This window comes from Oncorhynchus masou, unplaced genomic scaffold, assembly GCF_036934945.1.
Source record: "Oncorhynchus masou masou isolate Uvic2021 unplaced genomic scaffold, UVic_Omas_1.1 unplaced_scaffold_1409, whole genome shotgun sequence".
Taxonomy (NCBI): domain Eukaryota; kingdom Metazoa; phylum Chordata; class Actinopteri; order Salmoniformes; family Salmonidae; genus Oncorhynchus; species Oncorhynchus masou.
Genome location: NW_027004029.1, coordinates 31,427 through 56,020, shown reverse-complemented (window position 1 = coordinate 56,020; position 24,594 = coordinate 31,427). Strand labels below are relative to the sequence as shown.

General features: G+C 43.9%; 1 protein-coding gene across 1 annotated transcript in view; it reads right to left on the bottom strand.

Annotated features, from left to right (window-relative positions):
* LOC135530742 (aryl hydrocarbon receptor nuclear translocator 2-like) overlaps positions 1–24,594 on the bottom strand; it is a 129,783-nt gene that overhangs the window by 79,233 nt on the left and 25,956 nt on the right. Inside the window, exons 5-7 of the mRNA XM_064958942.1 lie at positions 7,982–8,128; positions 2,377–2,410; positions 247–332 (exon numbers count right to left, since the gene is read on the bottom strand). Coding sequence (XP_064815014.1) covers positions 247–332; positions 2,377–2,410; positions 7,982–8,128 — 267 coding nt within the window. The remainder of the gene's footprint in view (positions 1–246; positions 333–2,376; positions 2,411–7,981; positions 8,129–24,594) is intronic.

Sequence of the window (24,594 nt, the reverse complement as noted above, 5' to 3'; positions counted from 1 at the left end):
ATGGTGTTTGTGCGTGTGTGAATGTGTATGTGTGTATGTGTGTATGGTGTTTGTGTGTGTGTGAATGTGTATGTGTGTATGGTGTTTGTGTGTGTGTGAATGTGTATATGGTGTTTGTGTGTGTGTGTTCTACTACCACCACTGTTGTCAATGTTTTGAATGGAAGACCCACACACTGCTAGCATCAACAAATCTATTAGCTGACCTAGTTAGGGAGATAAAAGGTTGTGTATGGTCAGTAGATACCTGCTGGGGGCCATGCTTTGATGTAGCCGGTACAGTGCACCACAGAGTACTGATCCTCTCCCTCCTTCGAGGGTCCCAGACCGTTCCTAGAAACAATCAGATTACACATACATTTAACAACACACAACAGGGGTTTTAATGGATCAATAATGGGCTTAGGTTGTGGGCGTGGCAGCTGTGCATGAAAAATGTTTTTTTTTAAAGCCAATTTCCTGCAATTCTATAATTCTATACATTTTTCCATGAAGCTGAGAGAGAAATGTTGCGGTTTTCAAGCTAATTTCCTCTGATTCTACATATTCTGCAATTAAGCTGAGAGAAATGTTGCAGTTTTAAAGCTAATTTCCTCTGATTCTACCATGAAGCCGATAGAGAAATGTTGCAGTTTTAAAGCTAATTTCTATGCATTTTGTCATGGCTAATGCTGTGTTCTTTCGCTCAAACATAATAACAAAATCAACACTGCTAAATTCATTGTGGAATGTTCAACTCTCCCTGACTGTCTAGCTTTTATTTCGGTGATTATTAGTTGTCAAAGATGATATTATTAAAAAATATACACCAGCTCTTTCCATGACAGACTGACCAGGTTATTCCAGGTGAAAGCTATGATCCCTTATTGATGTCACTACACTTCAGTCAGTGTAGATGAAGGGGAGGAGACAGGATAAAGATATGATCCCTTATTGATGTCACTACACTTCAGTCAGTGTAGATGAAGGGGAGGAGACAGGATAAAGATATGATCCCTTATTGATGTCACTACACTTCAGTCAGTGTAGATGAAGGGGAGGAGACAGGATAAAGATATGATCCCTTATTGATGTCACTACACTTCAGTCAGTGTAGATGAAGGGGAGGAGACAGGACAAAGAAGGATTTTTAAACCTTGAGACATGGCTAGTGTATGTGTGCCATTCAGAGGGTGAATGGGCAAGACAAAATATTTAAGTGCCTTGGAATGGGGTATTGTAGTAGGTGCCAGGCGCACCGGTTTGAGTGTGTCAAGAACTGCAATGCTGCTGGGTTTTTCACACTCAACAGTTTCCTGTGTATCAAGAATGGTCCACCACCCAAAGAACTTCCAGCTAACTTGACAACTGTGGGAAGCATTGGAGTAAACCTGGGCCAGCTTCCCTGTGGAACACTTGACACCATGCCCCGACGAATTGAGGCTGTTCTGGGGGCAAAAGGGGGTATAACGCAATATTAGGAAGGTGTTTCTAATGTTTTGTACACTTTTTTTAATATACAATGTTTGGACCATAACAATTCTTATGCGGCCACCCAAGGATTTCAATGGCAGAAACAACCCTACACACATAAAGTTGTACATGCAAACAAAAACGTACACACAAACAAACAAGATGAAGGGAGATGGGGGAGGGGAGAAGAGGTAGAGAGAGGAGGAGAAGAAGAGGGAGAAGATTTATCTGCTAGCCTGGTTCCTCACTAGGTTTCTTCCTGGGTTCCTGCCTTTCTAGGGAGATATTCCTGGCCACTGTACGTCTACATCTACACTGCTTTGCTCTGTGGCGTTTCAGGCTGGGTATCTGTAAAGCACTGTGACAACTGCTCAAATAAAAAGGGCTTTAGAAAAATGTTTGATGTTAATTTGACGAGGTTAGTCTCATTTAGATTTGTTCAAGACCTGGCCAAAAGAGCAGCACACAAAGTTGCAGACACATTTACAACATAAAACACTACAGCAAGATGGTTTGGGAAAGTGTGGTACAACTTAACTTTCCATCATAGTGTTCAACCGAGCTTTAAACTCATTTAAAAAGGGACACGCTCCTGTCATTTCAGGCCCTGAAGCCTGTTCCAAGAGAAAGGTGCAGAGAACTGGAAAGCTTTTTCCCTATAGCTCTGTACGGACCTTAGGCACAATCAACAAAACACAGGCATGTGAGCGCAGCCCATAGTTTTCATTTGTCTGCTGGACAATGTAGTTCCAAAAGTAAAATGGGAGCACAGTGTACGCACTATGGCCCTCTAACTAAAAACATTCTCATGATGTCATCTCTGAAGAGGGAAATCACTGGTAACTTGCTTATTTCTGAGGCCATATTGAGATGGGGAGAAGAACATCTAGTAAAGAAGAAAGGTAGGAATAGTAAAGTGTCTCACCTGTATCTCTTCCTCATGTTGGACACACAGTGTACTGTACATCAGAGATCATCAACTAGATTCAGAGATGTGGTCCAGTGGAGTGCATCAGAGATCATCAACATCTGAAGAGAAACAAACACAGTGTACTGTACATCAGAGATCATCAACTAGATTCAGACACGGGATGATCTGTGAGAAACACACAGTGTACTGTACATCAGAGATCATCAACTAGATTCAGACACGGGATGATCTGTGAGAAACACAGACACGTACTGTACATCAGAGATCATCAACTAGATTCAGACACGGGATGATCTGTGAGAAACACAGTGTACTGTACATCAGAGATCATCAACTAGATTCAGACACGGGATGATCTGTGAGAAACACAGTGTACTGTACATCAGAGATCATCAACTAGATTCAGACACGGGATGATCTGTGAGAAACACAGTGTACTGTACATCAGAGATCATCAACTAGATTCAGACACGGGATCTGATCTCAGAGAAACACAGGGATGTCTGTGACTGTACATCAGAGATCATCAACTAGATTCAGACACGGGATGATCTGTGAGAAACACAGTGTACTGTACATCAGAGATCATCAACTAGATTCAGACACGGGATGATCTGTGAGAAACACACAGTGTACTGTACATCAGAGATCATCAACTAGATTCAGACACGGGATGATCTGTGAGAAACACAGTGTACTGTACATCAGAGATCATCAACTAGATTCAGACACGGGATGATCTGTGAGAAACACAGTGTACTATACATCAGAGATCATCAACTAGATTCAGACACGGGATGATCTGTGAGAAACACAGTGTACTGTACATCAGAGATCATCAACTAGATTCAGACACGGGACGATCTGTGAGAAACACAGTGTACTGTACATCAGAGATCATCAACTAGATTCAGACACGGGATGATCTGTGAGAAACACAGTGTACTATACATCAGAGATCATCAACTAGATTCAGACACGGGATGATCTGTGAGAAACACAGTGTACTGTACATCAGAGATCATCAACTAGATTCAGACACGGGATGATCTGTGAGAAACACAGTGTACTGTACATCAGAGATCATCAACTAGATTCAGACACGGGATGATCTGTGAGAAACACAGTGTACTGTACATCAGAGATCATCAACTAGATTCAGACACGAAAGAAACACAGTGTACTGTACATCAGAGATCATCAACTAGATTCAGACACGGGATGATCTGTGAGAAACACAGTGTACTGTACATCAGAGATCATCAACTAGATTCAGACACGGGATGATCTGTGAGAAACACAGTGTACTGTACATCAGAGATCATCAACTAGATTCAGACACGGGACGATCTGTGAGAAACACAGTGTACTGTACATCAGAGATCATCAACTAGATTCAGACACGGGATGATCTGTGAGAAACACAGTGTACTGTACATCAGAGATCATCAACTAGATTCAGACACGGGATGATCTGTGAGAAACACAGTGTACTGTACATCAGAGATCATCAACTAGATTCAGACACGGGATGATCTGTGAGAAACACAGTGTACTGTACATCAGAGATCATCAACTAGATTCAGACACGGGGTGATCTGTGAGAAACACAGTGTACTATACATCAGAGATCACTGTACATCAGAGATCATCAACTAGATTCAGACACGGGATGATCTGTGAGAAACACAGTGTACTGTACATCAGAGATCATCAACTAGATTCAGACACGGGATGATCTGTGAGAAACACACAGTGTACTGTACATCAGAGATCATCAACTAGATTCAGACACGGGACGATCTGTGAGAAACACAGTGTACTATACATCAGAGATCATCAACTAGATTCAGACACGGGATGATCTGTGAGAAACACAGTGTACTGTACATCAGAGATCATCAACTAGATTCAGACACGGGATGATCTGTGAGAAACACAGTGTACTGTACATCAGAGATCATCAACTAGATTCAGACACGGGATGATCTGTGAGAAACACAGTGTACAACTACATCAGAGATCATCAACTAGATTCAGACACGGGATGATCTGTGAGAAACACAGTGTACTGTACATCAGAGATCATCAACTAGATTCAGACACGGGACGATCTGTGAGAAACACAGTGTACTGTACATCAGAGATCAACTAGATTCAGACACGGGACGATCTTTTCTTGAGCTGATGGTCAGGGGGTCCGAACATAATCACACAATTTGTAGACTGCATATTTGACAAGAAGAATATTTGACCAAAACAATATTTTCAAACCTCACATTTGTATAGGATCACATCTCTCTCTGGTATGTGTGGGAATACTTTGGTGTATAGGATCACATCTCTCTCTGGTATGTGTGGGAATACTTTGGTGTATAGGATCACATCTCTCTCTGGTATGTGTGGGAATACTTTGGTGTATAGGATCACATCTCTCTCTGGTATGTGTGGGAATACTTTGGTGTATAGGATCACATCTCTCTATGGTACTTTGGTGTATAGGAACATCTTTGGTATGTGTGGGAATATATAGGATCACATCTCTTTGGTATGTGTGGGAATACTTTGGAACAGATTTCCAAAATGTACATCACTTAGAGCTGATTTGCTGCTGTTTGACAGTCATGTCATTTTTTTTTCTACAAATACTTTGGAGGGGCAAATAAAATCACCCGCAGGCCGCAAGTTGGGGAACCCTGCTATACGTCACACATACAATAGTAACTCTGGGCCTAGGGCTCCCATTTGGCACACGTGTAGTCCACCCCCACAGGTATGAATGCAGAAACAGATAGACACACACACAGAGAAAGGAACGGAGTGTGAGGAGACAGAGACTAATGTTAATCAGTGCCACTGAAAACAGAGAGATGTTCAGACCAGAGAGCTAGAACACAAGAGCTGCAGAACTGGGGACATGTCAACCCACAGCACTGATGAGGTGTATGGACCATAAACCAGAACACACACACACACACACACACAGAACAAATATCCAGTGCCTGACATTATATAATGTACTGTTATGTTCGCTGTGTGAGACTATGAATGCAGGACAAATTGCACCCTATTCCCTATATAGCGCACTACTTTACAGACCAGAGCCCTATGAACTATATAGGGAATAAGGTGCCATTTGGAACACAGGCATGGTGAGTGTTATTGGAAAAATCTTGTTTGGTGTGTTGCCATGTTGCTGTGGATAGGATTCTCCTCAATGAGAACAATACATTTGAAATCTGAACCTGCTTTTGTGTGTGTGTTTGTGTTTTTGTGTCTGCAAAATGACACGTGTACTGATTAGATGACTGCATAGAAATGTAGAGGGACCAGGTCTCTCTTATAGAACAGACTGTATCTCACAGAGACCTGAGAACCTGGATTAAGGAAGTTTCAAAGAAGCAGAAGAAGGGATTTATGGTCGGTGATGTCAGCTTTAACTGCTGTAACCAAGTCTACACAGTCTCACAGTATGGAAACCAAGATGGAAGCCATTTGACATGAGTTTCTTTCAGCGGGTGAGTCAGGTATTATTGAAAGCAGAGAGGAGGGACAACCTGGGTTTTTCCACTGATCAACAAAAGGTTCAAGAGGACAGCATCTTCTGCTCTTCTGGAGTTAGCTAATATTAGCTTCCCTGAAATGATGTTGAAAAATGAACAATTCCTTTCCACTTGGTTGCATGGCATGCTGTTTGGGGCTCTGTGTGTGTGTGTGTTGTGTATTCTTAGCTGTGGTCACCGCAGAGTGCAGACAGTCATCCCTGCATGCTGTTTTCAATTTGCCAAGCGGCCTAAATAGCAAAAGGAACAAAAGACACACACACATTCCAGTCGTCCTAACAAAGCGTGATTAGCATCTGTGTAATGTGAGTGAAGCAGACAACAAACACAAACATCTCCATTCCTGTGCTAACGAGGCTTTAGGCACGACAGGCCGCATCGGAAATATCGGGGAGACACGTGTCAGTGGTCTGGGTTTTTTAAAACCCGCTCGAGTCAAACGTTTAACTTGAAAAACCTTTTGGCAGTCAATCTGTGGGCATTAGGGGAACCGGTTTGTAGATTTCTAAACATCCTGAGAATGAAATAAACAAAAGTAGTGCTTAGGGTTGAAGCCAGTGGGAGGGGCGGTGGTGCATGCCACAAACACACCCACCCAGGGGGGATTCTAAACTGGATTCCTGATGATTGAAATATCTGCAGCAGGATAGGTCATACATAATGACGTGTGAGCTATGGAAGCATCCATCACTTTAACCAATGGTGCGTCTTCACATCATCTTGGGGATAGAAAGCATATGGCTCGATGGCCGCGGGGGGGAAGCATATGGCTCGATGGCCACGGGGGTAAAGCATATGGCTCGATGGCCGCGGGGCATACGAGATCTCGATGGCCACGGGAAAAGCATACGGCTCGTTGGCCGCGGGGGGGGAAAAAGCATATGGCTCGATGGCCGATGGCGGGGGATGGCCGCGGGGAAAGCATACGATGGCCGCGGGGAAAGCATATGGCTCGATGGCCGCGGGGAAAGCATATGGCTCGATGGCGGCGGGGGGAAAGCATATGGCTTGATGGCCGCGGGGGTAAAGCATACGGCTCGATGGCCGCGGGGGGAAAGCATATGGCTCGATGGCGGCGGGGGGAAAGCATGAAATCGATTATGGCTACACGCACATCACAGTCTACGTCCCAAATGACACCCTATTCCCTATGTAGTGCACTCTATGGGTCCTAATCAGAAGTACTGCACTATATAGAGAATAGGATGCCATTTGGGATACAGCACACATCACCCAGGCAGGTGTGAACCAAAGACTGGATGATTGCTGATGTAGGGAGACGAAGGTATCTACATATCAGAGATGACTAAGTTTGAACCTCTTGAAGCTAAGGGACACTCTTTTTATTTTTGGAAAAATAACGTTCCCAAAGTAGACGGCCTATTTCTCAGGACCAGATGCTAGAATATGCATATAATTGACAGCTTAGGATAGAAAACACAGTTTCCAGAACTGTAAAAATATTGTCTGAGTATAACAGAACTGATATTGCAGGCGAAAGCCTAAGAAAAATCCAATCAGGAAGTGACTCATATTTTGAAACCGTTGTCTTCCTATGCATCCCTATTGGCCATTGAAAGGGATATCAACCAGATTCCTTTTTCTACGTATTCCCTAAGGTGTCCAGAACACACACACACACACACACACAGAACAAATACAGCCTTTAGACGTAGTTTCACGCCTTTATGTTGAAGAATGAGCGTAAAGGACCACATTGCGTAAGTGGCCAGGTGATTAACAAAAGGCTATGCTGTGTTTCGCTATATTTCACTTGTGATTTCATGAATATGAATATTTTCTAGTAAGATTATTTGGCCGTTGCGCTATGCTAATTAGTGTAGTTGATGACAGTTCTCCCGGATCCGGGATGGGTAGTTCCAAGAGTTAAAGGATGGATGAGTCCTATTGGGAGTGAGTCTACAACACAGGTGTTTATCACTTAACACTTTAAATCCCCCGCAGATGGAGAGATGGATCCAGTTGATATATTGTGCACACTTGCGCTCACACACACACCTAAGACAGGCAAAGACCATCCATGTGCTCATGGAGGAATGACACACAGGCAGAGACACACCTCATTCTGCAGATGAAGGATCGTCTGGAGCCCATGCACATCCTCATAGACGACTGTTGCCCCTCTTTCTTCACTGTTCCTGTCTTCAGGTCCAGGATACGCCCTGAGGAGACAGAGAACATGCGATGAGAGACGTTCACACACACACACACACACACACACAGCCTTGCGTCATGCTGAGGTCCGGGAGTAGAGCTGCGCCACCGTTTCTGTCAGGAAGATGTTTGTTCGTCGGTGTATCCCTCCCTCGTCTCTCATTAAGTGTTTGGAGAGGAAAAACAATGTAATTCCTGATATTTAGTCTAATGTAATAAATGGAGAGAATGTCTCTTCCTTTTCTCTCCCTCTGTCTGTCTTTCTCTCCACCCCATTTAGACTATTAGCTGCATCATTACTAGTCTGTCGGAGAAACATGTCTACAGTAATTCCAGACAAATAAGCTTTGTGTGTGTGTGTGTGTGTGTGTGTGTGTCCTGCAGCGATCCGTTCCAGCTGACCCCAGTGTTTTTAACCCAGAGGAATTCCCCCTCCACACACAGTCAGTCTGAGCTGCGTTGCAACTAATTTGTTTGTTAGATGACTGGGGGCTTAGATCATGCTAACAGCTATCGAGTTAGCTAGCGCCAGCCAGAGGTTATTCAGCAGGACAAGGAGAGGATTCAAGCCACACAACACGTTGTACACTCTCCACAATTCACATTCCAGCTATAGACTACACAACAGGCCAATTCAAGGCCGGGGGGGGGGGGCATTTGACAAGGAATGTTGATGACAGGTGGGGGGGTTTAATGTTGAAGCTGGACAACCTGCCAATAACATTAGTGTAATGAATGCAGCATTAGACAATGTTAACTCTCCAAACTCCCAAAGCATTGATGTGGTCATCTATACTGTTCTATTATTGCAGTGGCTCCTCAAGGGGGAGGAAGCGATCAGTGTTTGACCCCAGCTAAAGGCTGGATTGTAGTTTTGGCTACAGTCTTGTATTGGAGAGGATACAAGGATCTCAGCTCCCTCTCTTCCGGAGACTGACCCATGAAGGTCAAACGAGAGCTCTAGACGAATACAACCCATCTTAGCACGGACATTGCCATTGAAGGTTTCCACCATTTTAAAGTAGGAGATAAGGCCTCTTCCTACCTCTATGGACTGACCACTATGTTTAGATAAAGACATGGGGCTCTGGGTGCCCTGGGATGACATATGACTATTATCATTGGCCAATTAGGTCAGGAGTCCAATTAGAAGGCTCTGGTTTCGAACGTGTTGAAAGGCTTTACCACATACCTCCTAGGGTCTTTCTCATGGATTGTTGACAGGTTTTCAAGCTCTATTGGTTTGATTAAAAAACATCAACAACAAAAACACTGCTCTGAAATACTTCTCTAAAACCCACATGCACAGGTTATTTACCATTATAAACTGGGTGATTTGAGTCCTGAATTCTTATTGGCTGACAGCCGTGGTATATCATACTGTATACAACGGGTATGATAAAACATGTATATTTACTGCTCGATTAATGTTGGTAACTAGTTTATATGTGACCCATATATCAAGGGTTGTGCATAAGAACAGCCCTTAGCAGTGGTATATCAGCCATATGCCACACCTCAAACCTTATTGCTTAATTATTACCATGGTTTACCATGAAGAGGATGGAGACAGGAGATGAGGTTATTTACCACTATTATTACCATGAAGAGGATGGAGACAGGAGATGAGGTTATTTACCACTATTATTACCATGAAGAGGATGGAGACAGGAGATGAGGTTATTTACCACTATTATTACCATGAAGAGGATGGAGACAGGAGATGAGGTTATTTACCACTATTATTACCATGAAGAGGATGGAGACAGGAGATGAGGTTATTTACCACTATTATTACCATGAAGAGGATGGAGACAGAAGATGAGGTTATTTACCACTATTATTACCATGAAGAGGATGGAGACAGGAGATGAGGTTATTTATTATTATTACCATGAAGAGGATGGAGACAGGAGATGAGGTTATTTACCACTATTATTACCATGAAGAGGATGGAGACAGGAGATGAGGTTATTTACCACTATTATTACCATGAAGAGGATGGAGACAGGAGATGAGGTTATTTACCACTATTATTACCATGAAGAGGATGGAGACAGGAGATGAGGTTATTTACCACTATTATTACCATGAAGAGGATGGAGACAGGAGATGAGGTTATTTACCACTATTATTACCATGAAGAGGATGGAGACAGGAGATGAGGTTATTTACCACTATTATTACCATGGTTTACAATGTAGAGGATAGAGACAGGAGATGAGGTTATTTACCACTATTATTACAATGGTTTACAATGTAGAGGATAGAGACAGGAGATGAGGTTATTTACCACTATTATTATCATGTAGAGGATAGAGACAGGAGATGAGGTTATTTACCACTATTATTACCATGGTTTACAATGTAGAGGATAGAGACAGGAGATGAGGTTATTTACCACTATTATTACCATGACGAGGATGGAGACAGATTACCATGGTTTACCATGTAGAGGATAGAGACAGGAGATGAGGTTATTTACCACTATTATTACCATGGTTTACCATGTAGAGGATAGAGACAGGAGATGAGGTTATTTACCACTATTATTACCATGGTTTACAATGTAGAGGATGGAGACAGGAGATGAGGTTATTTACCACTATTATTACCATGGTTTACCATGTAGAGGATAGAGACAGGAGATGATGTTATTTACCACTATTATTACCATGGTTTACCATGTAGAGGATAGAGACAGGAGATGAGGTTATTTACCACTATTATTACCATGGTTTACCATGTAGAGGATAGAGACAGGAGATGAGGTTATTTACCACTATTATTACCATGGTTTACCATGTAGAGGATAGAGACAGGAGATGATGTTATTTACCACTATTATTACCATGGTTTACCATGTAGAGGATAGAGACAGGAGATGAGGTTATTTACCACTATTATTACCATGGTTTACCATGTAGAGGATAGAGACAGGAGATGAGGTTATTTACCACTATTATTACCATGGTTTACAATGTAGAGGATAGAGACAGGAGATGAGGTTATTTACCACTATTATTACCATGGTTTACCATGTAGAGGATGGAGACAGGAGATGAGGTTATTTACCACTATTATTACCATGGTTTACAATGTAGAGGATAGAGACAGGAGATGAGGTTATTTACCAGTATTATTACCATGAAGAGGATGGAGACAGGAGATGAGGTTATTTACCACTATTATTACCATGGTTTACCATGTAGAGGATAGAGACAGGAGATGAGGTTATTTACCACTATTATTACCATGGTTTACCATGTAGAGGATGGAGACAGGAGAGTAGAGGTATGTTTCCCAAACAAAACACCAGACCAGGAACACATTGGCTACATCAGATGTTATTTCCCCTGAGAGATCAACACACCCCCACACACTAAGACACCAACAAGTGCAAACAAGTTTGTTTGTGTGAGAGTGAGTTTCCTCTGCTGTGTTTGTGTGACCTCATGTTCTAACTGACGGAGGTTAGGCTTGGCTGGGCTTTCAGGACAGCAGAGAACAGGCGACAGGAGAGAAGTCATCACACACACAGGGCTTGGGTTTCGGTAAATGACTTAACAAGGTGATAGTTTAATCAGTGAATTCCAGGGCTGTGTCTGGAGGAGATGACTAAGATGTTCTCTTGTTAGCAGGAAAGCTGGCGGGCTAGCTGTTGTGTGTGTGTGTGTGTGTTTATGTGTGAAGCTTTCCTCTGCTTCTCTCCATCTGTCAGTTGAGCGCCACAGGTAAAGTTTATCCTGGAACTAATTTCATGTGAAACACTGCAGGGTAGAGGGAGAAGAAAAACACTGCTGCACATGTCTGGACACCATCAGCTGTGTTAGTGGGTTGATTTGTGTTGAGCTCCCGTTTATATAGTGTGTGTGTGTGTGTGTGTGTGTGATCCCCATTGGTCAGGGATGGTCTCCACTTAGTGATGATTTCAGGGAAAGCGGGAGGAAATGAAGGGATCAATACACTCCACACAGGAAGGGCGATCAGCTGGAATGACAGCATCCCAGGGAGATCCAAGGAAAGTGGAGCAGCAAAGACATGCAGACAGTTGTAGACTGTGTGTGTGTGTGGTGATGTGTGTGTGTGTGTGTGTGTGTGTGTGTGTGTGTGTGTGTGTGTGTGTGTGTGTGTGTGTGTGTGTGTGTGTGTGTGTGATATGTGTGTGTGTGTGTGTGTGTGGTGTGTGTGTGTGTGTGTGGTGATATGTGTGGTGTTATGTGTGTGTGTGTGTGGTGATATGTGCGTGTGTGCGCCAACTACCGTCCAGTTTAAAACCATGTGTTTCTATGTGTAGTGGCTCGGGGTTGTTTAAGGTCTAGGTGCGCCAACTACCGTCCAGTTTAAAACCATGTGTTTCTATGTGTAGTGGCTCGGGGTTGTTTAAGGTCTAGGTGCGCCAACTACCGTCCAGTTTAAAACCATGTGTTTCTATGTGTAGTGGCTAGGGGTTATTTAAGGTCTAGGTGCGCCAACTACCGTCCAGATTAAAACCATGTGTTTCTATGTGTAGTGGCTCGGGGTTGTTTAAGGTCTAGGTGCGCCAACTACCGTCCAGTTTAAAACCATGTGTTTCTATGTGTAGTGGCTCGGGGTTGTTTAAGGTCTAGGTGCGCCAACTACCGTCCAGTTTAAAACCATGTGTTTCTATGTGTAGTGGCTCGGGGTTGTTTAAGGTCTAGGTGCGCCAACTACCGTCCAGTTTAAAACCATGTATTTCTATGTGTAGTGGCTCGGGGTTATTTAAGGTCTAGGTGCGCCAACTACCGTCCAGTTTAAAACCATGTGTTTCTATGTGTAGTGGCTAGGGGTTGTTTAAGGTCTAGGTACGCCACACACATGCAGAAGGAATGTGCGGTATGTGCTGTCAAACCATGTGTGTCTATGGAGTGTGACTCTCAGAGGAGATAAGATAAAGCAGTGACAGGCCACTGAAGTCCTCAACAGCTGCCATGTCACTGCTGCTTCTACTGGTCGACTTTCACCAGAGAAAAGAGTCAGACTTTGAAAACCAGGGTCAGTCGAGAAAAAATGACAATCAAAATTAAAAATACCAACAAATGTAATAAAATGGGGAAGGTATAACATTTTCAGTGTAAACTAAAAACAACTATTACCAGATATAAAGTAAGTTGGAAAGATAATGGACCTATATACAGTATATTTAAATCATATTATCTTCGAGAACTAACAATCATCAAAATAAAATCTAGACAGTCAGAGAGAATCTAAAATTCTCCATGTCATGGCACGGTGCCTCTACTGATTTTGTTAGAATGTTTGAGTCACTCAGATAGCATAAGAATAAGGCATAAGCCATGGCAAAATGTGTGGAATTGCACGAAATTTGCTTTAAAACAGCAAAAACATCCACACTTTGCCACTGCTGTTGAAACAAATCCGAGGGGAAACACTGAATACAGATTTGTTTTTCCTTTGCAAAACATTTTACTACGGTTTGCGATTCAACACAACCCAGGTGTGAAAACTGGGTCATTGTTCCATCTCTGAATTGCCAGGGATACACAACAGTGATGGAATGATAACCGGGCACAGATGAATGTGCCTGGCTGGCACCAAGCATCCTCTCTCCTTTAACAACCACAGCTACCCGTACTCAAATGACCAAAATAACAACATAGTTCGTAGTTCCAGGGACCATAGTTACGACACCGATTAGCCCTATGGCTTAGATCTTTTGGAACATATTTAGCAGCTGATAGGATTTATGCAGTAAAGGTACACTACGCAGAAATCGCTCCTCGTTCCTGGTTGATAAAATTCAAATAGTTTGCCTAATTTCAGTTTGTGACAAAACAATCAAGTATAGTGTAGAGAATCATTGTACAATCTAAACCTCTGAAATATATTTTCAATAACAAAAAACATTGTATTTTCAGCTGTTTAAAGCTGGTGTACAAAACCATAAGCTAAAGATGCAAAAACAAAACTTTAGAACGACAAGCATAGAAATAGCGCACATAGAACAGGTCTACTGCTTCTTAGACTTTAAATGAGATCTATAACTCAGATTTCTATGTGAATTTGGTCAGGTCGCCCAAAAAGTTACATATTGCAGCTTTAATGTCAAGGAATGAGGAGCACAGACAATTGTTGAAGATATACCTGATCACGTCCTAATATGGAGAACAACTATTGTTACGGGAAATCAAACTGTGCATGCCTAGGTCGTGTTACCACTGGTTTAAATCAAGAGACATGCAATGTCGTAAGTATAGACCCTGGGAGTTTAGCCCAAGACCCACCAACTACATAGAGTTTAGTTGCTGCCAACTGCTAAACAGTAGCTTCCCATGCAAAGTGGAAGTACAATCCTAATTTACAGAGAAGGGGGGTTTAGAAGGTTGTTATATACATCATATTTAATCATGGTTCTGGAAGAGTAGAACCAGCTGTCTTGACTTGGTTGGTTTCACTCACAAACATGCATGTATTTGACGTAGATTCACAAAATATGCACACACCTACACACCCAGGGTTTCCATTAGTTGGTAATATGAAAAGCAGATCAATAAAACTGGCGCCGGCCAATAAACAGGAATTTAAAAAAGAGAGCAAAAATAATGGTTCTTAGCCTATTCGTTGATGGAAATACCAGTCGACGGAAATACATTTGACCTATAAGTGTTTATTATTGGAGGGGGGGGGGGGTAGATCAGCTTTAAAAACGTAGATATATTGTAGCTTCCATACATGTAATTGTCTGCATCGTTTCCAATCCCCCATATATTCTTTTGTATATATATATATTCTTTTGTATATATATATATATATATATAAAGTGCCTTGCGAAAGTATTCGGCCCCCTTGAACTTTGCGACCTTTTGCCACATTCTAGGCTTCAAACAAAGATATAAAACTGTATTTTTTTGTGAAGAATCAACAACAAGTGGGACACAATCATGAAATGGAACGACATTTATTGGATATTTCAAACTTTTTTAACAAATCAAAAACTGAAAAATTGGGTGTGCAAAATTATTCAGCCCCTTTACTTTCAGTGCAGCAAACTCTCTCCAGAAGTTCAGTGAGGATCTCTGAATGATCCAATGTTGACCTAAATGACTAATGATGATAAATACAATCCACCTGTGTGTAATCAAGTCTCTGTATAAATGCACCTGCACTGTGATAGTCTCAGAGGTCCGTTAAAAGCGCAGAGAGCATCATGAAGAACAAGGAACACACCAGGCAGGTCCGAGATACTGTTGTGAAGAAGTTTAATGCCGGATTTGGATACAAAAAGATTTCCCAAGCTTTAAACATCCCAAGGAGCACTGTGCAAGCGATAATATTGAAATAGAAGGAGTATCAGACCACTGCAAATCTACCAAAACCTGGCCGTCCCTCTAAACTTTCAGCTCATACAAGGAGAAGACTGATCAGATATGCAGCCAAGAGGCCCATGATTACTCTGGATGAACTGCAGAGATCTACAGCTGAGGTGGGAGACTCTGTCCATAGGACAACAATCAGTCGTATATTGCACAAATCTGGCCTTTATGGAAGAGTGGCAAGAAGAAAGCCATTTCTTAAAGATATCCATAAAAAGTGTCGTTTAAAGTTTGCCACAAGCCACCTGGGAGACACAAACATGTGGAAGAAGGTGCTCTGGTCAGATGAAACCAAAATTGAACTTTTTGGCAACAATGCAAAATGTTATGTTTGGCGTAAAAGCAACACAGCTCATCACTCTGAACACACCATCCCCACTGTCAAACATGGTGGTGGCAGCATCATGGTTTGGGCCTGCTTTTCTTCAACAGGGACAGGGAAGATGGTTAAAATTGATGGGAAGATGGATGGAGCCAAATACAGGACCATTCTGGAAGAAAACCTGATGGAGTCTGCAAAAGACCTGAGACTGGGACAGAGATTTGTCTTCCAACAAGACAATGATCCAAAACATAAAGCAAAATCTACAATGGAATGGTTCAAAAATAAACATACCCAGATGTTAGAATGGCCAAGTCAAAGTCCAGACCTGAATCCAATCGAGAATCTGTGGAAAGAACTGAAAACGGCTGTTCACAAATGATCTCCATCCAACCTCACTGAGCTCGAGCTGTTTTGCAAGGAGGAATGGGAAAAAAGACATACCCCAAACGACTTACAGACATACCCCAAACAAGATATTTTGTCACAAAAAGATTACAGCTCTAATCGCAGAACAAAGATATTTTGGTGGCGCTACAAAAATGTATTAATACTCTTAAGGGGTTCAAAAGCTGAAAATAATTTTGCACGAGAGCCCAATTTTTCAGTTTTTGATTTGTTAAAAAGAGGTTTGAAATATCCAATAAATGTCGTTCCACTTCATGATTGTGTCCCACTTGTTGTTGATTCTTCACAAAAAAATACAGTTTTATATCTTTATGTTTGAAGCCTGAAATGTGGCAAAAGGTCGCAAAGTTCAGTAACTATATATATATATTTTTATTTTTTTTAATTATAAATCACACACACAGTACCAGTCAAAAGTTTGGACACACCTATTCATTCAAGGGGTTTTCTTTACTTTTTTCTACATTGTAGAATAATAGCAAAGACATCAAAATTATGAAATCACACATGGAATCATGCAGTAACCAAAAATATATTTTATATTTGAGATTCTTCAAAGTAGCCACCCTTTGCCCTGATGACAGCTTTGCACACTCTTGGCATTCTCTCAAACAGCTTCACCTGGAATGCTTTTCAAACAGTCTTGAAGGAGTTCCCACGTGCTGAGCATTTCTTGGCTGCTTTTCCTTCACTCCGCGGTCCTTCACTCCGCGGTCCAACTCATCCCAAACCATCTCAATTGGGTTGAGGTCAGGTGATTGTGGAAGCCAGGTCATCTGATGCAGCACTCCATCACTCTCCTTCGTGGTAAAATAGCCCGTACAGGTGTGTTTTGGGTCATTGTCCTGTTGAAAAACAGCTGTTGAAAAACAGGACAATGCAAACCAGATGGGATGGAATATCGCTGCAGAATGCTGTGGTAGCCATGCAGGTTAAGTGTGCCTTGAATTCTAAATAAATCACTGACAGTGTCACCAGCAAAGCACCCCCACACCTCCTCCTCCATGCTTCACGGTGGGAACCACACATAAGGCGATCATCCGTTCACCTACTCTGCGCTCCACAAAGACACAGCGGTTGGAACCAAAAATCGCAAATTTGGACTAGCGGTCTAATGTCCATTGCTCGTGTTTCTTGGACCAAGCAAGTCTTTTCTTATTATTGGTGTCCTTTAGTAGTGGTTTCTTTGCAGCAATTCAACCATGAAGGCGTGATTCACGCAGTCTCCTCTGAACAGTTGATGTTGACTCTGTGAAGCATTTATTTGAGCTGCAATCTAAGATGCAGTTAACTCTAATGAACTTATCCTCTGCAGCAGAGGTAACTTTGGGCCTTCCTTTCCTTTGGCGGTCCTCATGTGAACCAGTTTCATCATAGTGCTTGATGGTTTTTGCGACTGCACTTGAAGAAACTTTGAAAGTTCTTGGGATTTTACAGATTGACTGACCTTCATGTCTTCAAGTAATGATGGACTGTTTCTCTTTGCTTATTTGAGCTGTTCTTGCCATAATATGGACTTGGTCTTTTACCAAATAGGGCTCTCTTCTGTATACCGCCCCCACCTTGTCACAACACATTGGCTCGAAAGAATTGAGGAAAGAAATTCCACAAATTAACTTTTAACAAGGCACACCTGTTAACTGAAATGCATTCCAGGTGACTACCTCGTGAAGCTGGTTAAGAGAATGCCAAGAGTGTGCAAAGCTGTCAATAAGGCAAAGGGTGGCAACTTTGAAGAATCTCAAATATATATATATATTTTTTTAAATTAGAATTTTACCCCTTCTTTCTCCCCAATTTCGTGGTATCCAATTGTTTAGTAGCTACTATCTTGTCTCATCGCTACAACTCCCGTACGGGCTCAGGAGAGACAAAGGTTGAAAGTCATGCGTCCTCCGATACACAACCCAACCAAGCCGCACTGCTTCTTAACACAGCGAGTGTGTGTGAGGAAACACCGTGCACCTGGCAACCTTGGTTAGCGTGCACTGCGCCCGGCCCGCCACAGAGGTCGCTGGTGCACGATGAGACAAGGATATCCCTACCGACCAAACGCTCCTGAACCCGGAAGACGCTAGGCCAATTGCGTGTCGCCCCACGGACCTCCCGGTCGCGGCTGGTTACGACAGAGCCTGGGCGTGAACCCAGAATCTCTGGTGGCACAGCTGGCGCTGTAGTACAGCACCCTTAACCACTGCGCCACCCGGGAGGCCTAAATATAATATAATTTAATAATATACATTCCCGTTCAAAAGTTTAGAAATGTCCTTGTTTTTGAAAGAAAGGCACATTTTTTTCCCTTTAAAATAACATCAAATTGATCAGAAATACAGTGTAGACATTGTTAATGTTGTAAATGACTATTGTAGCTGGAAATGGCAGATTTTTTATGGAATATCTACAGAGGCCCACTATTAGCAACCATCACTCCTGTGTGTTCCAAAGGCACGTTGTGTTAGCTAATCCAAGTTTATAATTTTAAAAGGCTAATTGATCATTAGAAAACCCTTTTGCAATTATGTTAGCACAGCTGAAAACTGTTGTTCTGATTAAAGAAGCAATAAAACTGGCCTTCTTTAGACGAGTTGAGTATCTGGAGCGTCAGCATTTGTGGGTTCGATTACAGGCTCAAAATGGCCAGAAACAAAGAACTTTCTTCTTAAACTCGTCAGTCTATTCTTGTTCTGAGAAATGAAGGCTATTCCATGCGAGAAATTGCCAAGAAACTGAAGATCTTGTACAACACTGTGTACTACTCCCTTCACAGAAGAGCGCAAACTGACTCTAACCAGAATAGAAAGAGGAGTGGGAAGCTCCGGTGCACAACTGAGCAAGAGGACGAGTACATTAGAGTGTCTAGCTGAGAAACAGACACCTCACAAGTCCTCAACTGGCAGCTTCATTAAATAGTACCCACAAAACACCAGACTCAACGTCAACAGTGAAGAGGCGACTCCGGGATGCTGGCCTTCTAGGCAGAGTTGCAAAGAAAAAGACAATAAAACAAATAAAAAGATGGCCAAAAGAAAGTGAGTGAAAACAAATACTTCAAAGTCTGTGTGCATTATCCAGACAGGACCCAGAGGCTGAGGCTACATGTAGTTTCATTATCCAGACAGGACCCAGAGGCTGAGGCTACATGTAGTTTCATTATCCAGACAGGACCCAGAGGCTGAGGCTACATGTAGTTTCATTATCCAGACAGGACCCAGAGGCTGAGGCTACATGTAGTTTCATTATCCAGACAGGACCCAGAGGCTGAGGCTACATGTAGTTTCATTATCCAGACAGGACCCAGAGGCTGAGGCTACATGTAGTTTCATTATCCAGACAGGACCCAGAGGCTGAGGCTACATGTAGTTTCATTATCCAGACAGGACCCAGAGACTACACGTAGACAACTATCCCTCCTCTATCCCTCCCTCCCTTCATCCTCTATCCCTTCACCTATCTCTATCCATCCCTTCATCCGCTATCCATCCCTTCATCTGCTATTCATCCCTTCATCCGCTATCCTCCCTCTCTATCCAGCCCTTCATCCCTTCATCCTCTATCCATCCCTTCATCCGCTATCCATCCCTTCATCCGCTATCCATCCCTTCATCCGCTATCCATCCCTTCATCCGCTATCCATCCCGTCATCCGCTATCCATCCCGTCATCCGCTATCCATCCCGTCATCCTCTATCCATCCCGTCATCCTCTATCCGTCATCCTCTATCCATCCCGTCATCCTCTATCCATCCCGTCATCCTCTATCCATCCCATCATCCTCTATCCATCCTTTCATCTTTATATGATGGATGAGAATCCATCTCTCCCCATCTCTTTCTGACAGACTAAACTCAGAGTGAAGCCATGTGAAGTGAATCCAACTGTATACCTACCACTCCACCCCCCTTTCCATCCCACCCTCACACCGACAGACGGGAGGTTGAAGCATTTCATCTCTCACTTTGCCAGCGGGTCCTCATTCACTTTCGGCCTGGTCCAATCCCTATTCATATAATATGCATGCTCATCCAATCAGTAACCTCGGCATGCAAACAGCTCATTAGTCATGCGAGGGCGTGGGAGGAGTAACCAGGCTCACTCAATCACAGTGAAACATGAGGCTCATCACAGGCTGATCAGGGGCTGATGCAGGCTAAATATTTTATCTGGAGCTGTTTTCCACTCCAGGACAAATGATCAGGCTACACTGAGAAGACACCAGCTAGGAGATGAAATCAGTTAAACGTTCCAATTTCAGGGGAGTATATTCTACCCCTGTGCAGCAATCAGTGTTAATCTGAGACGTGTGGTTTGGGAGGCGACGGGAACATCCGTGTGTGTCAGAGCGAAGGAGAAATGTCAGCAGAGTTTTACATGGGGCGGCTCAGAACAGATGAGGGGGAACTCGCAGAGGCTGCATCCCAAATGGCATCCTATTCCCTATATAGTGCACTACCTTTGACCAGGGCCCAATTGAAATGGAATTTCACACCGGGAGCATGTTGTTAGCACTCTGTAGGATTACTGTCTCACTCCCACTCCAAAACCACAGTTTACCAAACATTATTAGAGATGAGTACATGTCCCACGCCTTCTGTAAACATGACTACTTGAGGTCTGAAACCCCTGGATAACTCCTAACACTCCTATCAACGACCATAACCATGTACTGACATGTATTACATATGCTAACACATCACATTGTACACAATGATAGATACATTTCATTTTTTTTTTTTACATTTTTCTGAGTGGCCAAACTGTACCATTGGTCCTTATGGGAGAAATAATGAGTTATTGACCTAAATTGACCTCAACAACCTTCTCTTCCCATCACTATGATTCCCATCACTAAGCTGCCGACAGCAACAACTGCTCCATCACTAAGCTGCCGACAGCAACAACTGCTCCATCACTAAGCTGCCGACAGCAACAACTGCTCCATCACTAAGCTACAGACTGCAACAACTGCTCCATCACTAAGCTGCCGACAGCAACAACTGCTTCATCACTAAGCTGCCGACAGCAACAACTGCTTCATCATTAAGCTGCCGACAGCAACAACTGCTCCATCACTAAGCTGCAGACAGCAACAACTGCTCCAAACAAAACAACAGTAGACTGAACTGATCTGTCTGGTCTCTCTCTGTCAGCGAGCTGGCAAACACACTTGATTCTAATCATGCACATACAGGCAGGCAGGCTAACGCTAACACACACACACACACACACACAAAACAGGGGGAGAAAGAAGGCCAGACAGAACAAAACATAGTTAGTTTAGTTACACTAGGTTTCACAATGAGCCAAGGCTCTAATGCTCTGACTGACTTCAAAGGGCACGTGTGTGTAAGTGTGTGTATCAAAGTGTGAGTCTCTAAGCGTGTGCGTCCTCGATGTTCTCCAGAGGGAGAGAAGAGTGTGTGATGGTTGTGTGTTGTGGACCGTTAGATTCAGAAGCGGGGCTGTAGAGTCTATGTGAGGACAGATTGATGGTGGTATTCACATGGCTACAGTGCCCTCTAGTGGACAGTATATCCCTCCTAGTCACAATACAGTGTCCTATGGACGCACACCTTTCTTCCAGGCAGGGAAACAGTCATTCTTGTTAGTCCTCCTAACCAGAGAGGTCTTAACTATCTTAACTATTGATGAAACAGTTGAGTAGAATTCCATAGCTAAAGTACGGCTTACTGAGCTATATTCAGAGGGGTTGGGTTTAATGAGGAAGACATATTTCAGTTGAATGCATTCAGTTGTGGAACTGACTAGGTTTCCCCCTTTCCCTTTATAGGATGCAAAAGAATCTGTCACGGACATCTGGGAATAAGAATAAGAGTGAGGACCATGGGAGCCGTCAAGAGAGTTGGGAATAGAACAGGATGGGAGCCGTCAAGAGAGTGGGGAATAGAACAGGATGGGAGCCGTCAAGAGAGTGGGGAATAGAACAGGATGGGAGCCGTCAAGAGAGTGGGGAATAGAACAGGATGGGAGCCGTCAAGAGAGTTGGGAATAGAACAGGATGGGAGCCGTCAAGAGAGTTGGGAATAGAACAGGATGGGAGCCGTCAAGAGAGTTGGGAATAGAACAGGATGGGAGCCGTCAAGAGAGTTGGGAATAGAACAGGATGGGAGCCGTCAAGAGAGTTGGGAATAGAACAGGATGGGAGCCGTCAAGAGAGTTGGGAATAGAACAGGATGGGAGCCGTCAAGAGAGTTGGGAATAGAACAGGATGGGAGCCGTCAAGAGAGTTGGGAATAGAACAGGATGGGAGCCGTCAAGAGAGTTGGGAATAGAACAGGATGGGAGCCGTCAAGAGAGTTGGGAATAGAACAGGATGGGAGCCGTCAAGAGAGTTGGGAATAGAACAGGATGGGAGCCGTCAAGAGAGTTGGGAATAGAACAGGATGGGAGCCGTCAAGAGAGTTGGGAATAGAACAGGATGGGAGCCGTCAAGAGAGTTGGGAATAGAACAGGATGGGAGCCGTCAAGAGAGTTGGGAATAGAACAGGATGGGAGCCGTCAAGAGAGTTGGGAATAGAACAGGATGGGAGCCGTCAAGAGAGTGGGGAATAGAACAGGATGGGAGCCGTCAAGAGAGTGGGGAATAGAACAGGATGGGAGCCGTCAAGAGAGTGGGGAATAGAACAGGATGGGAGCCGTCAAGAGAGTGGGGAATAGAACAGGATGGGAGCCGTCAAGAGAGTGGGGAATAGAACAGGATGGGAGCCGTCAAGAGAGTGGGGAATAGAACAGGATGGGAGCCGTCAAGAGAGTGGGGAATAGAACAGGATGGGAGCCGTCAAGAGAGTTGGGAATAGAACAGGATGGGAGCCGTCAAGAGAGTTGGGAATAGAACAGGATGGGAGCCGTCAAGAGAGTTGGGAATAGAACAGGATGGGAGCCGTCAAGAGAGTTGGGAATAGAACAGGATGGGAGCCGTCAAGAGAGTTGGGAATAGAACAGGATGGGAGCCGTCAAGAGAGTTGGGAATAGAACAGGATGGGAGCCGTCAAGAGAGTTGGGAATAGAACAGGATGGGAGCCGTCAAGAGAGTTGGGAATAGGACAGGATGGGAGCCGTCAAGAGAGTTGGGAATAGGACAGGATGGGAGCCGTCAAGAGAGTTGGGAATAGGACAGGATGGGAGCCGTCAAGAGAGTTGGGAATAGGACAGGATGGGAGCCGTCAAGAGAGTTGGGAATAGGACAGGATGGGAGCCGTCAAGAGAGTTGGGAATAGGACAGGATGGGAGCCGTCAAGAGAGTTGGGAATAGGACAGGATGGGAGCCGTCAAGAGAGTTGGGAATAGGACAGGATGGGAGCCGTCAAGAGAGTTGGGAATAGGACAGGATGGGAGCCGTCAAGAGAGTTGGGAATAGGACAGGATGGGAGCCGTCAAGAGAGTTGGGAATAGGACAGGATGGGAGCCGTCAAGAGAGTTGGGAATAGGACAGGATGGGAGCCGTCAAGAGAGTTGGGAATAGGACAGGATGGGAGCCGTCAAGAGAGTTGGGAATAGGACAGGATGGGAGCCGTCAAGAGAGTTGGGAATAGGACAGGATGGGAGCCGTCAAGAGAGTTGGGAATAGGACAGGATGGGAGCCGTCAAGAGAGTTGGGAATAGGACAGGATGGGAGCCGTCAAGAGAGTTGGGAATAGGACAGGATGGGAGCCGTCAAGAGAGTTGGGAATAGGACAGGATGGGAGCCGTCAAGAGAGTTGGGAATAGGACAGGATGGGAGCCGTCAAGAGAGTTGGGAATAGGACAGGATGGGAGCCGTCAAGAGAGTTGGGAATAGGACAGGATGGGAGCCGTCAAGAGAGTTGGGAATAGGACAGGATGGGAGCCGTCAAGAGAGTTGGGAATAGGACAGGATGGGAGCCGTCAAGAGAGTTGGGAATAGGACAGGATGGGAGCCGTCAAGAGAGTTGGGAATAGAACAGGATGGGAGCCGTCAAGAGAGTGGGGAATAGAACAGGATGGGAGCCGTCAAGAGAGTTGGGAATAGAACAGGATGGGAGCCGTCAAGAGAGTTGGGAATAGAACAGGATGGGAGCCGTCAAGAGAGTTGGGAATAGAACAGGATGGGAGCCGTCAAGAGAGTTGGGAATAGAACAGGATGGGAGCCGTCAAGAGAGTTGGGAATAGAACAGGATGGGAGCCGTCAAGAGAGTTGGGAATAGAACAGGATGGGAGCCGGGAGCCAAAGAGAGTTGGGAATAGAACAGGATGGGAGCCGTCAAGAGAGTTGGGAATAGAACAGGATGGGAGCCGTCAAGAGAGTTGGGAATAGAACAGGATGGGAGCCGTCAAGAGAGTTGGGAATAGAACAGGATGGGAGCCGTCAAGAGAGTTGGGAATAGAACAGGATGGGAGCCGTCAAGAGAGTTGGG